This window comes from Tyto alba, unplaced genomic scaffold (genome assembly GCF_018691265.1).
Source record: "Tyto alba isolate M040663 unplaced genomic scaffold, T.alba_DEE_v4.0 Super-Scaffold_42, whole genome shotgun sequence".
Lineage (NCBI taxonomy): Eukaryota > Metazoa > Chordata > Aves > Strigiformes > Tytonidae > Tyto > Tyto alba.
In genome coordinates this window covers 7,094,610-7,111,226 of record NW_024881318.1, presented here as the reverse complement: position 1 = coordinate 7,111,226, position 16,617 = coordinate 7,094,610, and the positions used below count along the sequence as shown (strand labels likewise).

The window sequence follows — 16,617 nt, the reverse complement described above, 5'->3', positions numbered from 1 at the left end:
ATGAAGGAGCACTCTATTCCTAGGCACAAACAGAATAGTTGAATATATATTAGAACCATCATATTTTCCAGAGAAGACAAGAGAAGGAAAATTTATAGTAATTTATAGTAACTTATAGTAATTTATAGAAAATATTATTGCACTTTATGCTTTCCAACAGCCAAGAACAACAGGGTCCCTCCATAACTGTTGTCTTACTGCACTCTACTGCACTCTGTTATATTTCCACCTGGAAAGACATATGGCAGTGCGTAAGAGAGAAATTATTTCTTTTTCTTCTTTCTGATGTTAATGTAATTTCCCAGCTTTAAAGGAACATTTGATTATGAAACATGCTCAGGCCAAGGATAAAAAAAACGTTCCTATCTATTCCTCCTAATCACAAAACCAGGTCCATTGACCTGTTGGCATTATGACCAAACAAAAGCTTGAAAGAATGGCTCAGATGCTACTTTGTCTCATGCATCACTGACAAAATGGTCTGCTCTGCAGAAACCTGATGCCTCACAGTTATGTCAGGGACACTAAACAGTACAAATTTTATTTTTCAGCTTACAGGGAGCACTAGGGGAGAGAGAGATGTTATAAAAATCATCCTTCTACTTATATAATGAAAAATACTGCTTTACAAAGAACTGACCATGAACAAATGTTCAGCACCACAACAGATGCTTTTATCCCTGATTACAGTCAGCTTTCATAATGCCATTTTTTGTTGTGAGCACATCCATCATTATCGTAAAATGCTCATGACTGCTGCTAGATGAGGGAAGAAGTTATGTTAGAAGATGGAAATCCCTTGAAGAATGAGAGACCACACAAAAAGCTCTTATAATTACCCTATCATTACTCAGATAAGCAGAAATATTTAACAGTGGTGTTATTGTAGCAGTGATGCTTTTTACCTCCCCACAGTAGCTCTAAGAGAGTTATCTTGGATCACTTCTTCTTGAAGAGGGTTATATTGAGTTACCTTTTCCAAAAAAAAAAAGTATGTAAAGTTATTACAAGCCTTACCACAGTTGTGATATGAAAGGAAGATGGTAAAATTCTGGATTAGCTTCATCAGCCTCAATTAATATAATCATTGTGGACGGTTGTTCCACAGCCACCCCCCTTTAGTGAGGGTGTTCTTCCTCCAGCCATCTCACAATGCACTTTAGCCCTGTGATATCCTCTGCCTCAAAGGGGCACAGCTGCCTTGGCAGGCTGTAGCCAGAAATAAGGTCTGAAAGCCCCAGGCAGCTGATCCAACCAGGCTTTGAAGTGTCAACTCCTCCATCCCAGACTTGAAAGTGCTCACAGTGGTTATACCAAGGAAGGAACCTGGCTGATGGGTCTGGCTCAAACTGGGAGCTTTCAGTCTTAATCTGTTCACTTCCTGAGCAGTAAAGTTCCAGAGATTCCTTAGAGATTTCAAACCCTGTGTACACATGGGTTCACTAAGACTGCTCATTCCACATAGAGCTTCTTGAAATTGTGTTTACTTCCACATTGGCTTTGATCAGGGCAGCCTTATTGCATTGCCACTTGGTCTATGCCATTCCTTTCAATCAATTACAAAACATATCCTGCTCCCAGATAAACAGATGTGACCTTTTCAGTGCAATCTGGCAGATGTTCTCAATGTAGCAAAGTTACCAGAAAGCTGAGTGGTAGCTCTTATTTAATTCACTGTAGAAAATCTGCCTGCATTCTTCCTGAAGCAGAAAAACGCTTCATGCCTTGTACTTACCCTTCCTTTACATTCTGTTTTACAAACAGAATTGAATGAACATTACAACTAAACTTTCTTGAATCTTTGGCAAAAAATAGCTACTTCTACATCCATATCACCATATTCGATATTATAATATAATATAAAATGATCATACTTAATTATAAGATGTATCATAATAATAAGTTATTATAAAGTAGGGAAGCATTATTAATTTCATTCACAAGCAGGGACCTTGTGGCAAAGAGATTATATAAATTTTCAGCAATGTCTTTCATTCTTTTCCCAAACCAAGTCAGGTGCCTTAGTTATGAGACCAACCCTCAACTCTAAATGAACTTGATTCAGTTTTGTTCTTGTTCATTTTGTACACATAGACAAGCATGTGTGTTTCACTGCCACAAATGATCATACGATCCTTTTCAAATTTACACATACTGGTCTTTGCAAAATGCTCATTCTTACAGCTTGGGTTTTCAAAAACAGTCATTTTGGACCAAACTATTTAAAACCAATGACAACAGCAATCTCACTGATTTAAGAAGAACAAAATAAAGGCAACACAGAGACAGTACTTTTGAAAATCATATGCGCTGCTTTTATGTGTTAGTATCAATACCAGATACTCTTGCAAACCATCTAGTGAAGGAGCAGAAATAATATCATGTGGCACATTCTACTAGTCATTCAGTCACAACAAATCATAGGTGAACAAAAAGCTAAACTGCCTTCTTGAAGTGTCTGTCTCTCTTCATTGCTAAGTAAAACCTCAAAGGTAAATATCTCTGTTATGTCTAATATTTTGTGAGATGGACCTAGACATTTCTGAAGTGCAGGCAGAATCTGAAGAGATAGCTTGATTGTAGCTAATGCATAATTGAAAAAAAAGAAAAATAACTCAGTCGTCTGATTAATAGCTTTAAAGGAATTGCATGCTGTTAGGAAAAAACCTATGAGGGAAAGAAACTTTAAAGTCACACTCAATATATAACTACATATCCCTGATTCTCTGAATGTCAAGATGAAATTAAGTTTAGTGGGATAGTCATGGGTTCAAACGCACAGGCTGTTTGAAATGAGAGGTTACAAAGTTAAAAAACCCTATGGCAACAGATTAAGGAAACTTTCGTTACTAAAAGCAATGCTACCCCAAAAAATCCCAAAAGCTGGTAGTGATATTATTCACTGCCTTTCAAAGATTATTATACCATACCAAAGCTTCAACTTAAAACTAACAGGATTTTCTTTTCACAGTCCTGAAAATTGATCATTCCAGACTTTTTCTGCTCTTTACAAGGTTTACTGGCATCAGTTTCATGTATTTTCTAGCACTATTGATCAGGTACCTTTTTGCTGCCGTAAGCGCGTCCATCACAGGCTTTTATTCATATAGAATTATTTTAAAGCAGAAGATTCACAGTAGTATTTTGAGGTAAATGGTCTGCTGCTTCCTTGATGAAAAATTTACAGGACCGGTCCCTGTTAGTAGTCCAAAAACTATGTGAATCATCAGTTGTAGAAAAACAGCTGCCTCATCAGGCATCTTACATCAGTGAAAGCTCTTGTTGTAGAGCGGTTTAGTAACAAATCTGCATTTTTTTCTTCTCATGCATCATTACTAGAAATCGGATCCAAATAGGTAATCTACTGAAACATGGATACGCCTGCTATATTCAGAGGATCCCTTCAGAGGTGTTATTTTAAAAACTCAGAGGTAGGTTTAGGGAAGTGCAATTGGTAAATAAAACAAATAGACTACAGATTGACCTCAATTAATTGCAGAGTCTTAACAGTACTAGTATTGCAAATGAGAAGATATTTTAGTCAATACATCTGAACAACACACAAATAAGACCTTGGATTTACAGAACAAGCTAAGATGTTGGTTAAGGTGGTGCCATTCTCACCCAGGCAGGGTTCAAATTTGAACTATTCTGAGGAAAATCCTATATACAAGCAGGCTAAGTTAGACTTGAGCTCTTCAGATGCACTCAAAACTCTCCAAATCTGAAGCAACACCAGTGTGGAAGCTATACAGTAAGGATAATGGAGTGCCGCCCCTGAATTAACACACTCCCTGAGAAAAGACAGACATTGCTCAATCAAAACCAGACCAAGCGGCCTATACGGCTTTCAGGTCAGAGCTGCCTTCTGCTTGGCTAACCTGGAGGATAGCCAGAGAAGGTCCTGCCTGTCTACACAAGTCCATGTACACATAACCTTTGGTAACACCCTTCCTCTAAACCTCTGAATGTTATCACAATTAACCTGTATAGACAATAGGACCATTTGGCATAGTTACAGCCATGGAAAACCAAATACTCCATGCACTGCAGAGCAAGTGAAATCCATCTGAATTGAATAGAAAGCAGAATCTAGATGAAAGTGCATTAGGCATTACATAGGAAAAACTTACGCACATGTATGAGAAAGAGTGGGTCTAGAGCAAAACAGCGCAAGTGAAAATGGAGTAAAAACTCTGAGAAACACTGGAAGCAGGAAATGGCTCCTCCCGTTCCATCACGGCTTCTCCTGCCGCACAGGTATTAACTAGCAAAACAATCTTTTTCCTGTTCCAATACATCTCATTGAATAAAGACTCTGGCTCTTTGTACCCTCAATACAAAGGTGAAGAAATACTGGCTACAGTTTTGACCAACTTTTCATGAAGCCTCAGCTACACTTTTCCAACCCTCCAAAATTTGCTAGAGTCTGTTCTTACTTACACTGCTCTAAACACAGTACAATTAATCACTTACAGGAAATCATTTTAGATTCTCCCAGACATACCACAGCATATGAAAAAAATTCAAGTCAGTGCAGAAGGCAGGTACAAAATTATTGTGTCACTTCAATTTCACTTATGTCCTCAGCCCTTGCGCTGAGCTATTTCTGTAGGCACAACATTTATTCTTCAGGCACAATTCATTTGACTCTATTGGCTGTTTTTACTGAAGATACAACCAGAGGGGTTTAGTATAGCACTCTCCATATCCATGGCTGAAGGTGATGCTGTGGAAGAGAGGACAAGGACAGTAATTTCTCCAGAAATACAAATGAAAGCTGTGCTCTTAATAAAAAACAAAACAAAACAAAACAAAACCAAAAAAAACAACCAAACAAAAAACCCCAAACAAGCAAACAACAACAACAACAAAAGTGGGAAGTGGAATAGTTTGCGCCTGTAAGAAGGTTTTTGTAGGTACTGCATAGGCTGAAAGATACCTTGTGTAAGAGTTGCCATTTTTAAATGGAAATTAGGTCATAAAAAGAATAAAATGCCCATGAAGATGGCAAGCCAATAAACACTGAGGGTTTTTTCCCGGGGAGCCTATTAATTTGGAAACTTTTCAACATTTTTGTAAGGTTCATTCTCCTGCAGATTGGCATAAATTGGAATGCAATAAAAGACAGAGGAAAATATAGTTAATTTCAATTATATTTATAGGAACATGGCTGTGCAAAACAGACTTAAAATTGTGTGTGTGTGCATGCAGGCACAAGAAAAAGCTGGTTTTGTAACCAGCCATCAGGTCTTCAGAAAGAGTTCTCCATGTTGAGAGAGAACTGTTCACAAAGCTGCCATTCGGTCTACATAAGTCCACCCAAGTGCTGCCCAGCTCTTCAGAACAAAATGACAGTGCTCTTCCTCTGTTGTGACACAACTAATTTGATTAAAGCAAGCTATTTGATGTCTGCTTCATAAACCCTAGAAGATATGCTAAAAGGAAAATGAGCCTTTGGGTAGAAAAAGCTTGCCAGCAAAGTATCTGGTGAACATTTCCTCCTGTTCAGGAAAAAGAGATGAATAAAACAGCATGTGCAAAGTCAGAAGCTGAATGGCAAGAAGCTCTCAGCTTCTTTCTTCCATAGCCAACTAAAGGACTTTGATGATTTTGTTTCAAATATAGTACTGACAAGGCCACAAACACTTTGGGTTTACAGCCTATCCAATGTGAAATTGCTAAGCATCTGGGGCAAAAGGTCTGGAGCTCTCAGATCTAGCTTTGCCTCTGTTACAGTATCACTTTGAGGAGTATGGTGCAATTAATACTTGCTCTTTAATAAGATGAGTAATGCCTTTGACGCAAAGGTGCAATTCTAAACTTCTGATGGCTATTTATTACCACTGAAATTGATGTTTAATAACAAACACCTGCAGGCCAGAATTTCCTAACCACATTCTCACTTTCTATTCCTTCCTGAGTGCTTGCTCTTGTTATTTTGATATCTTAATTGTATTTGATTCTAGTAAACTTCAGCTAATTGAGTAAAATCCTGAACATTCTCCTTGGGCAGAAACTCTGTTGAAAGTAACAGGACCGTATTTTTCCACGCCTGAGGCTGGAAGCAGTTTCTGAAAAGGACCATTCATTCTGGATGGCTGATACAGCCATTTCCATCCATAGGGCTTATATATAATAATATGCTTGCTTAGTAGTTTGATTTGATATTCTTCTTGCCTGATCTTCAATTCTTAAGGAGTATTACTGTATAAATTTTCCCTTAGTTTGATCCCAGAGGTTGGTGCTTTCACTGAAGGCATTCATGCACTCACACTGCGCTTGACAATTTAATTACCCAGCATTTTTAAAAGGCATTTTCGGGTGAAAGTCCGTATGAAAAACGTGAAGCGCTGTTATTAGCGTTTTTCCCTGACAGCAAGTTATTTTTTTTTTTTAAAGGGACGCGATGTCACCTTCGCGTTTCAACAGGGAACTGATCAGTCATTCAACCTCTTTTTAAAAGTAACTAATAAGGGTTTAGGGACTACCCGTTCAAAGGAAGTCACCGAACCTGCCGCTCTGCCGCTAAAACCCTGAGGTAAAACCTACCGAGGCGGTCCCCGCCGCAGCAGAGCCGCGAAACACGGCGGCCGCCTCGCCGAGGGGAAGGGACGGGGCTCCGCCGCGCCCGTCCCCGGGAGCCGGCAGACCCGAGCGGCTGGACGGAGAACTGGCGCGGTGACCGGAGCCGGGACCTCTCTTCCATCTCCTCCCAGCACGCAGTAACCTGGAGCTCACAGCCACGGCGGAATTAACGTGGTTACAAGCCCTCCGTGGCGGAGGGGGGGGGGGTGGTGGCCGCGCCCCACCGGCCACCGCCACCCCGTCCCCTCCCCGTCCCCGCCGCCGCCGCTCTGAGGGGCCGGGAGGTGGCTGGCGGGGGTCATGGCGGCGTCAGGGCGGAGCGGCCGGGGAGGAGCGGGCAGCTCACCTCCGGGGAAGGGTCACAGCGGGAGCAGGCGGTGGCCAAGCGGGGAGGGGAAAGCCGTCCCCCTCCCTCGGCACCCCCACGGGCGGCGGCCACGCTGAGGAGCGAGCGGTCGGCGGAGCGAGGGGAGACGCTCGATCCCGGCGGGTTCCCGCAGCCCGGCTGAGGCGGCGGCCGCCGGTGGGGCCCGGAGCCATCCGCCGCCACGGTGAGTGCGCGCCCGCGGGGCCGGCCGCGGGGAGGCTCAGCCGCCGACCCGCAGCGCTGCTCTGAGGCACCCGGGCCCTGCCCGCGCCTCCGCCTCGGGGACGGGGAGCGCGGCGGCCATCTTCCTCCCGTCCCCCTCACAGCGCTGCCGGCCAGCGATAAAGGGTGGGAGCAGCCCAGCCAGCCCTCGGCGGAGCATGGTGGTTTTCAGGCGTTTCTCCTTATTCCCTCTCAGCCCTGAGGGCTGGCCAAGGTGTGCGGGGGGAGGCGGTTCCCGTTCTCCCGGTGCTGACAGGAGCCCGGTAGTGCTGAGGCGGTGCTGGCCGCGTCCCTTCCCGCCCGGGGACTGTGGGACTGGGGCACTGCTGAGCTTTTTTGTTTGTTTTTATCACTCCCCGTCTCCATGCACTTTTTATTAGGAGGGTGACTCTTCTCTCATTCTCCTCCTTTTACAGGTATGGGGAGTGCGCCTTGTCGGTGTAGGTCACAGATTTGAACGTTTCTGTACGTTTTGCCCATCAAGGTGTGTCGTGAATTCAGGTGTAATCCTTGGCGTTGAATCCTCACCATCAGTGTTTATAAGGATAGGTGATAAAAACATTTCTAGAATAAAAGCAGTGAGGCTTGAAAAAGGCTATGTATATGTGTGAATATATGTGTTATACAGTGCTGCACCTCACTGATCTTGAGGAAGGATGGTCTGACTGGAATCAGATCAGCAGCGTTTTCTCAGGGAAATCAACCTGTTAGAAACACTGCAGGGTGGGTTTTGTTACTTTGGTTTTAATTAATTTTTCCCCTTAGAAAGCCTTCTCCATTATTTTAAATCACTGCACTTGTGGTAATGCCTTTAGCCTGATTTGAATCTCCTTTTTATTCTAGTGAATCAGAATTTACCAGCCTGTTTCTGTGATCGATGCTTGTGCATCTTTTCATTTCTTGATGATTAATACTATTGGAACACTTCTTTCTTTTTTCTTTTTTTTTTTTTTATTATTAATGTTTGTAATCTTTCATTGTATAAGTATTATTGCTTATTAAAATGAACATTCTAGTTACCTGTGTCGGCTTCAGTCAGTGTTTTAATTTTTCTTCGTTTTTAGAACATGTATTTCTGAATTGAAGCTATGTAATGGTTCGTTACAGTAAGAATTTGACCATCTTTAAGAGAAAGTGGTGCCCTGCAGAAGCGGAAGGCAGTCTACTGTGGAGGCGTTACTGATAGCCAGGGATAAGGAACACTGCAGTATGGGCTACCCAAATGATGTAATGCAGTAGTTAAAAGGACCAAGGCCGTTGGCTGTAATGGCCATGAAACTTGAGGGTTGTGGAAAAAGTGATGCGCTGCTTGTAATGTTTCTCCCTTTTACAAATACTGCTTTCATCCCCTTCATTTTATGCTTGATGTTACACACGAACGACCTTAACCCCCCTGCATCAAGCATTTCATAGCAAGATAACTTTGATCGGGTTGCTATCTATAAGCAGAACTGAAACTCTCTAACAGCGCTTTAATGAAAAACACTTAAAATTAAAATTGCTATTGATTTTTAATCTGGCTTTGTGTTTTCAGTTGTATTTATGACCAAAAAAAGTTGTGATGCCAGTGTGTCTCTTATAGAACAGCACATATGGTAAACTCTGTTTTGGCAATCATGTAAATGAAGTGGTAAATAAAATGTTTGGAAGTGGATAGCATTTATTAATACATAATCCTGAAGTTCCTGCCAGAAGGTCTGTTAAGGCATTAATATTAATGCTTGACTTGAACTCTTGATCTTTTCTAATATACTATGTTTTATTAACAAGCTAATTAGCAGAAACTTAAGAATCGTTTGCTCAGTTATATTAACAAGAACAGCTGCTATGATATAACAAAGTGTATTAAAAGTGAGCTAGCAGTGTTAAGTTCCTAAAAATATTCCTTTAGGCCAAGGGATCAACCAGACAATAATAAAAGAGTGCCCCTTACTTAAACTCAGCTGTCAGTATTAACTTCCTACAGTCTGAAGGCTTCATGCTCAGGTGCACTATATTGTTGTAGGCCTACCAAAAAGTACTAATGCAGTGATATCTAGGACAACAGACCTTCAGTTTCTGGGGAGGGATGCAGTCTTGTAGTTGAGCAAAAGGATGGAAAGTTTGAAATAGAAGTAAGTTCATGTTGTAAGTAAGTTCATGTTGTTGGCATTGACGTGCCATAAGACTTATCAGCAGAAGCTGAGAGGTCGCTTATGGACGCCTGCCTCCTTCCCTTCTTGACTGTGGTGGCTTCTTTTGAGGTATAGTATTGTAGAGCTTTGGGTCCCACAGTCCACTGAATCTCTTAAACCTGGTTGTAGCTTTTCCTTGTCCTTTGTCTTACCTGCCATCTCCCACCCCAGTACTGTCTGATCCTGCTCTTCTCTCACTGTGCTTCTCGGCTCTCCTTTCCCTCACCATCACTTGGTGATTCTTTTCCATCTCACACCCAGTGCTCCAGCTCCACCACAAAGTAATAGTAATATATTGATGACTTCCTGAAACACCAAGCAACTAAACCCATCAAACTAACATTTTACATCCATGTCTTGTGTAACAGTCACTCCGTGCATCTATTTTCATTCTACTTTTGTAACAGTGGGACATAACTATCCCAGCTGGAGAGTAAGGCTCCATTGTTTTAAGGCACAAATCAAGGTTTTTACCACTCCAGTACCATCCTTTCTCAGATTATGGGAATAGCTGTGACAGTCCATAGGAGAACATCCAGTCCTGTCGGAGGAGCATGTGCATGAAGTTTATATTTAGAATTAACATAAATGGACACGCGTAGGAGGCCTGTATGATTAAAATATGAGGAAGAAATAAACTGTTACGGTCACCTCTGCTCTTTGCCCCAGTGGAAAACTACAGTGTAGCCTGTGTATATAAATGTATTGGAAACTTGGAGACAATGGAAGAAACACAGGTTTCAGTTCAAAATGCGATATCTGCGCTCATTAAATATTTAATGGAAGTAAATTTCACTTGTTCCATTAAGGGAGTATATAATTAGCAAACACAAAGAACACATAGGTACACTTCTCAACACTTAAGTATTTATTTGCATTTTGAAATAACTGAATATGGCACAGCTCTAGCACTATAGTTAATTCTTGCTGTGCTGGGTTTGTGTGGTGGGATTTTTTGGTAGCAGGGGAGGGAGCTACAGTGGTGACCTCCGGTGAGAAGCTTCTCATGAGCTCCCCCGGCTCCAAGGGAGACCCAGCTCTGTCCAGGGCCAAACCAGTTAGGTTTGGTGGCTGTGCCCCTGTGATAACGTATTGAAGAAGGAGAACCTGAGAGGAGGCGTTGGGGATTGTGAGGGGAAGTTGTGTGGAGGAGTAATGAGAAGGAGACCTAGGTGGTCACCCAAGTCAGTGGAAGGAAGGAGGAGGAAGCGGCAGAGGTGTGCCGGAGCAGAGACGTCCTGGAGCCTATGGTGGAGACAGCAGGGCCACCCCGCTGCCACCCATGGAGGTCACCGGTGGAGCAGAGGCTGACCTGAGGCCTGTGGAGGAGCCCACATTGAAGCAAGCAGCTGCACCTGGAGAAGCCGGGACTCTGAGAGGAGAAGCAGCTCCCACTGTGGTGGTTCGGCGCTGGGAGGACTGCAACACGCCGGGGTGACCCACGCCGGAGCAGCATGGGAACGGCTGCGGCCCCTGGGGAGGGACTCAAGTTGGAGAAAGTTCGTGATGGACTGTCTGCAGTGAAAGGGGGACCATGCTGGAGCAGAAGAGGAATGCAAGGAGTCCTCCCCCTGAGGAGGAAAGAGCAGTGAGCTGACTGTAACCCCCATCCCCTGCCCCCTGTGCCCCTGGGAGGGGAGGTAGAGAGATGGGGAGCAGAGCTGAGCCCAGGGAGAAGGGAGGGGTGGGGGAGAAGGTGTTTTCAAGGTGTGGTAATGCTTCTCACTGTCCTACTAAGTCTACTAAATGTTGTTGTTAGTGTTTGTGTTAAATTTATGTTCTTTTTTTCTTCCCCCAATGAGTCTGTCTTTTGCCCAGGAAGTAGTGGGTGTAGCCACTCCTCCCTGTCCTTATCTCAATCGTGAGCATTTTACTTCATTATCTCCCTCCCATTCCTGAGGGGGAAGAGGGGATTGAGTGACTGTGTGGTGCTCAGTTGCTCTCTGGGCTCAAACCACGACACTTGCTAAGAGTACTGATTTTTTTTTTTTTTTTTTTAGCACAGCACAGTTTTAAGAACAGGGAAAATGATAAAAGTAGAAAAGAAAAGTAGTGTTGCTGTTCCTCTAAATGGAAAAGAAAGATTTCAAGGTCTGTGAAGACATATGTAAATTTTGCTGGAAGGGAGACTTTGGAGGACAGGATGCTCTAGAGCATTCTAGAAAAGAAGTATCATTGACTTTATTAAACTGAAGAATAACCTAACAGAACAAATTCAGACATGAAGTGCCTTCATTCATTTGAGGTGGATCACTGACAGAACAAGAAGCATACTCTAAAAATTTAATTCTTTGTACTTTTCTATTTAAAAAAAAATTCTTTATAAAACAAACAAAAAAATTAAGGTTCCTTGTTTGTCATTTTCTTTAGCAGGAAAAAAAAGAGGTGTGTTGGTGGTGTTCTCTATTGCAGAGTTTGAGATAGGGAAGAAACTATAAATGTATGGGCGAGTAGGGAAAAAATACATTTTGGGGGAAAGAGACCAGGCCGCTCATTAGTTTGGATATTTCTCATCTCTAAAAAGAACTTGCCTATTTTAATTAAAATATTCCTTTTTTTTTAATAAGAACCATTTTCTTGAGGAAATGTATAATGAAATTGAACTGAAGATTCAAAGTTAGTATGAGAATATGCAGTAATAAGATATATGTCAGTTCATGTAAAAAACAAAACAAAACAAAACAAAACAAAACAAATGTTTTGTCTTCTACATATAATTATATTATGGGCTGTGCTGGGTGGGTTTTTTCTAATTAATGTCTTACCCTTGCAAGAAGACAGGATTCCTGTGTTCTGATGCATTCCTTAAGACCCAGACTGTGTTAGAAACCTTCGTTGGTGCAGCAATAGAAATGCATGTTTCATTATTTCTGTGTCATTTACAAGTCAAATGCATATGAGGAACACCTATTTAAGTGTTTCTTATGGTATATTTTTCTTCACTTGAGCAACTAGTATAAACTACTGATGTGGTGTTTGATTTTTGTGTTTGTTTGTTTAATATTCCATATAATTTTCCATGTCCCTGTGAAGCACTTCTTGCATGACAGGGATTTGCATGAATAACCACGTTAACTGCACTCCTGTGACCTACAGGTGACTCTCAGTACAGAATGAGACAGGCTGATATTAGTAAGATCTCAGCTTCCTTTGCTAAGTTGTCATGTGTTTCACACATAATTACTAGGGCTTCTGAAGGTCAATATTTTTTTTTTCTCTGCAAATTAAAGGAGGGGAATTGTTCTTAGCAAGAGATAGAATTATTGAAATTAGAAAAAAATCTAGGATATTATTTGTGAGAGGGGCTCTAAAAATGTTGCTTTTTGGTAGTTTAGTCTTTAAAGAGGTTTTTGACTGAACTGGACCACCAGTTTCTAGAGTTGGTATGTCAGCTGCAAAAGAAGACCTAGCTTCTGGAAACCGGGAAGAGTGGCTCACCTGAAAATCCCTGGGAGGTGGAGAGCTGGTGTGGGAGGAGGATTTGGCAAAGTGAGGGGCAGCGGTGGGAGGAGAGGAGAAGGATGTGTGCGGAAACTGTGGTGAGAGCTGCAGCTTGCAGTTGTGTGCACTAACCCTCCAGTAACATTTAGCAGGGATGAGCTGTTCTGCTTCCGCAAGTGGATTCTTCATTTTTATGGTAGCTGACATTTTGTGGTATAAAATCTGAGCTGTAGTTTAAGTTATTCCTCCACTCTTCATACATACAAAACCATGCCAAAAATATGAACAGCTATTTGCAATACTAAGCTTAAAAGTATGAACAACTTAATTTCTTTAGATTTTGAATTTAATAACAAACAGTAAAAGTTTAAAATTTCACATAGATATTTTTATACTTTAAGAGGAAGTGATACCTGTTTTTCTTCTTTTTTTTTCTTTCCCCATCCAGTTGATTTTCACAGTAGATCAGATCTCAGCAGTCGTGGACGAGAAATCCAATATTAGGAATACATCTGTGGTGGCTCATGTTGATCACAGCAGATCAACCTCGATGGATTCCTTGGTGTGTAAAGCAGGCGTCGTTGCTTCAGCCAGAGCTGGAGAAACACGATTCATAGACACATGGAAAGATGAGCAAGAAAGATGTCTCACAATCAAGTCTATGTAAGAATTTGTTGGTATCTTTCTCTTTCTTCTTTTTTTTTTTTTTTTTTTTCTTTCTTTTAAATCTGGGGACAGACAAATGGTTTGCTCAAAGATTTGCATCTTGTCAGATCTTTTTTAAGTTGACATGTGAATCAAGCTGTGCATTACAGAACAGAACTTCACAGTCTTCAGAGTGCAATCTGGGTAGTGTTGGAGTAAAGCTTTTAAGTGGTACCCAGCGACCATTCTTACCTGCATCTCACTATGGAGAAAGATGCTTTCAGAAAGTTTCTTAGTAATAAGCTTTGTTTTTATTGGATTGCTTACAGACGAATACCCTGTTCCTCCAAGCCACTGTGATGGGCTGTGTCTTGTTACTATTACTTCTGTCTTCAGTGTCTGCAACTGCAAAGGTAACAAGTTGTAAAGTGATTTGGGGCATGACTCTGCAAGTGTCTGACAGTGATATTATACTGTGACTACTATCCTGAGGTGTTGATTTTGAATAAGAGTAAAAATTAATTACGCCCAAAGCAGAATGTTAGATCCTAAGAACTTCAGAATTTGAAATATAGAAGTCTACTTGTGGTTTTTCATTTATCAAGAAATATTGGCGCTGTAATAGATCAGGTATAGTTGCCTGACCCGTGCAAATTTTAAAATCAGCAAATTATGAAACATTATTAAATAATTTAAATTAATTTTCTTCTCTTACAGGGTAATTTGTATGTACTATGAACTCCCAGACAAGAACTTGGCCTTCATCAAACAGCATATGGATGGTTCAGGTTTTCTTATTAACTTAACTAACTCCCCTGGACATGTTGATTTCTCCTCTGAAGTTACCGCAGCTCTCTATGTCACTGATGATGCCCTTGTTGTGGTTGTGTTTCAGGAAGGAAGCATGCTCTTCTAATTAAAAAGATCTCAGTGTATTTTATTTTCTTCCTCTTTAAAAAAAAAAAAAAAAAAAAAATGATTGATGGAAGATGCTTCTTTCTCTGAAAGTTTAACTTCAAGTGGGTTGAATTCTGATTTGCAATTTTACCCCATGGCCTTTCGTGTATCTTAGAGTATTATATCAACTTTGTATCCAGCTTGTGGGTTGAATGTAAAGTAACTGATGAAATAAAGTCAATCTTTCAGTAAAATCGTAGTGAATGGAGCTACCTGTCATTCTTCTTCTCCTTCAGTTAGAAAATGGAGCAATACGTGCAACTGGGTAATGACAGTTTCAGTTGCTGGCTGGGGTTAAACCATGACAACTACCAAATTCCCATTTTGACTTTCCCAGTCACCACTGTACAAAGTAGATGAGGGATCTTGCCTATATTTATAATGCATGTTTTAATTGTGCTTATATTTTTAAAGGAGTTTATGTACAGAAGGAGACTGTTCTGTGGCAGACTATTGCAGCACACATCAAACCAGTACTGATGATGGGCAAAATGGATCGTGCATTGCCAGAATTGCAGCTGGAGCCTGAGGAACTTTACCAGCCATTTCAGTGTATTGTGGAAAATGTCGCTGTCATCATTTGCACCTACAGAGAGGGTGAAACAGGACCAATGGGTAATATTATGGTAAAGAAAACTTTAAAACTTCGCTGTGGCTGAAATCCTATTTTGGAGAATACCAGCCTTGATATGAAACAATTGCATACAATTATGGCAGTTCAGATCTCTGGCCAACCTGAAGGAACCATTCTCCAGTCCCTTTCCACCCCCACTGCTTCATACTTTTTCTTCTGGGGACATTATTTCAGACCAACCAACTGGGGGAACAAAAGCAACTAGGAGAGAGGAGAGAATTAACAAAGCAGATCATCCTGTAGTGATGCTTTCTCACTAAGAAAATGTGTAACCTCAAGCCAGTTGCTCAGTGTCATTCAGACATCAAATGTCAGACATTTGCCTGGGGCAAACTGCTGAAGTGAAACTATGGTTTGAAATTTAAGGCAAAGGACCAGAAACCAGAAGATTATTTTTCTGTGCCTGACTTTGCTGCTTATGTCACTTACATGACAAGAAACATGGCCTTACTGCTATTCCTGACTCATAAGACATTTCATTTATTCTTTTCTGATCTGAAGATGTAGGTCTCTTATTCTACCAGAAATTACATCATAATATGCTGGATATCTCTGGAAGGAAGGTTTGAAACTAGAAAGACAAATCATATTTCCTGTATTGGAGCTGAGAATTTTGAAATAAGAAAACAAAGTCAACTGCGAATCTTCTCTAGAGGTCCAGCTGTTAGAGTAAGGAATTGTCATAATCAGGCTGCTTCAGATACTGTTTTTTTCACCTAATAGCTACAAGACAGACCTCCTCACCAGAGTTTTCAGACCTGCTTCCCATTGTTTAAATGTGACCATCCTCTACTAGCTTGTTTCATGGCTAAAATTGTCTGCAGCTTAATCTGTTTACTGGAACAAAGGGCTCTCAGCTAGGATTGTATTCTGATTCTTATATTCCATGAATCTCAGTCATTCTTAAGTCAGACCAGTTTTATCTGTGTGGCAGGAATGAATATTTTAGTTTCCAGAGAAAATTCACCAACAGTCCAATTAATATTCTTTACAGAGTCATAATCTTCCAAGTCCTACTTAGCACTTTACAAATATATTTCTGAAGTTTTTATTTTCCCCTTTGCTATAAATATTTCCGCTGTATGTGACAAAGTAAGGTCCTTGCCACAAAGTAATATTTAATAGACCCATTTTAGGAGAAATATTTTCTTGTTCTGTGTTTCAGAAAATATTTGACATCTTTACTAATACTACCTGTCATTGAAAACAATTGATACATTTGCAATCAGTGTTTTGTGAAATGCATTAATTTTTTTTCTCCTTTTAAAGATTGACTGTTGGGTTTGGCTCTGGTCTGCATGGATGGGCATTTACTCTGAAGCAGTTTGCTGAGATGTATGTGACCAAATTTGCTGCCAAAGGTGAAAAAGCACAACTCCCTCCAGTCAAGCATTCTAAGAAAGTGGAAGAGGTGATGAAAAAACTCTGGGGTGTTAAGTAAGTAACACAGTACACATGGAATGAATGTAGATACATGCTTAGATAGCACAGTGACACTCTGAGGATATCCGTGACACATACCAGTGCATGTTAAGTTTGTGCTTCTGTTAGACTAAGCTTCCATAGGCAGATTAGAAAGCTAGAGACAT

The 16,617-nt window shown here is 41.0% G+C and overlaps 1 protein-coding gene across 2 annotated transcripts; it reads left to right on the top strand.

Moving 5' to 3' along the window:
* The first annotated feature begins 7,022 nt into the window (after positions 1-7,022).
* LOC104360462 (elongation factor 2-like) lies at positions 7,023-16,386 on the top strand. 2 transcript variants are annotated; one of them, XM_042804444.1, is made up of 5 exons: positions 7,023-7,661; positions 13,241-13,455; positions 14,155-14,225; positions 14,809-15,009; positions 16,298-16,386. In XM_042804444.1, the coding sequence occupies exons 2-5, from the start codon at positions 13,343-13,345 to the stop codon at positions 16,300-16,302; spliced, it is 390 nt and encodes a 129-aa protein (XP_042660378.1). In that variant the 5' UTR covers positions 7,023-7,661; positions 13,241-13,342; the 3' UTR covers positions 16,303-16,386. The 2 variants fall into 2 exon arrangements, 1 of the variants encoding a protein (XP_042660378.1); XR_006166656.1 differs by lacking the exons at positions 7,023-7,661; positions 13,241-13,455; positions 16,298-16,386 and adding an exon at positions 13,469-13,850 and having other exon boundaries at positions 14,809-15,689.
* The last annotated feature ends 231 nt before the right edge of the window (positions 16,387-16,617 follow it).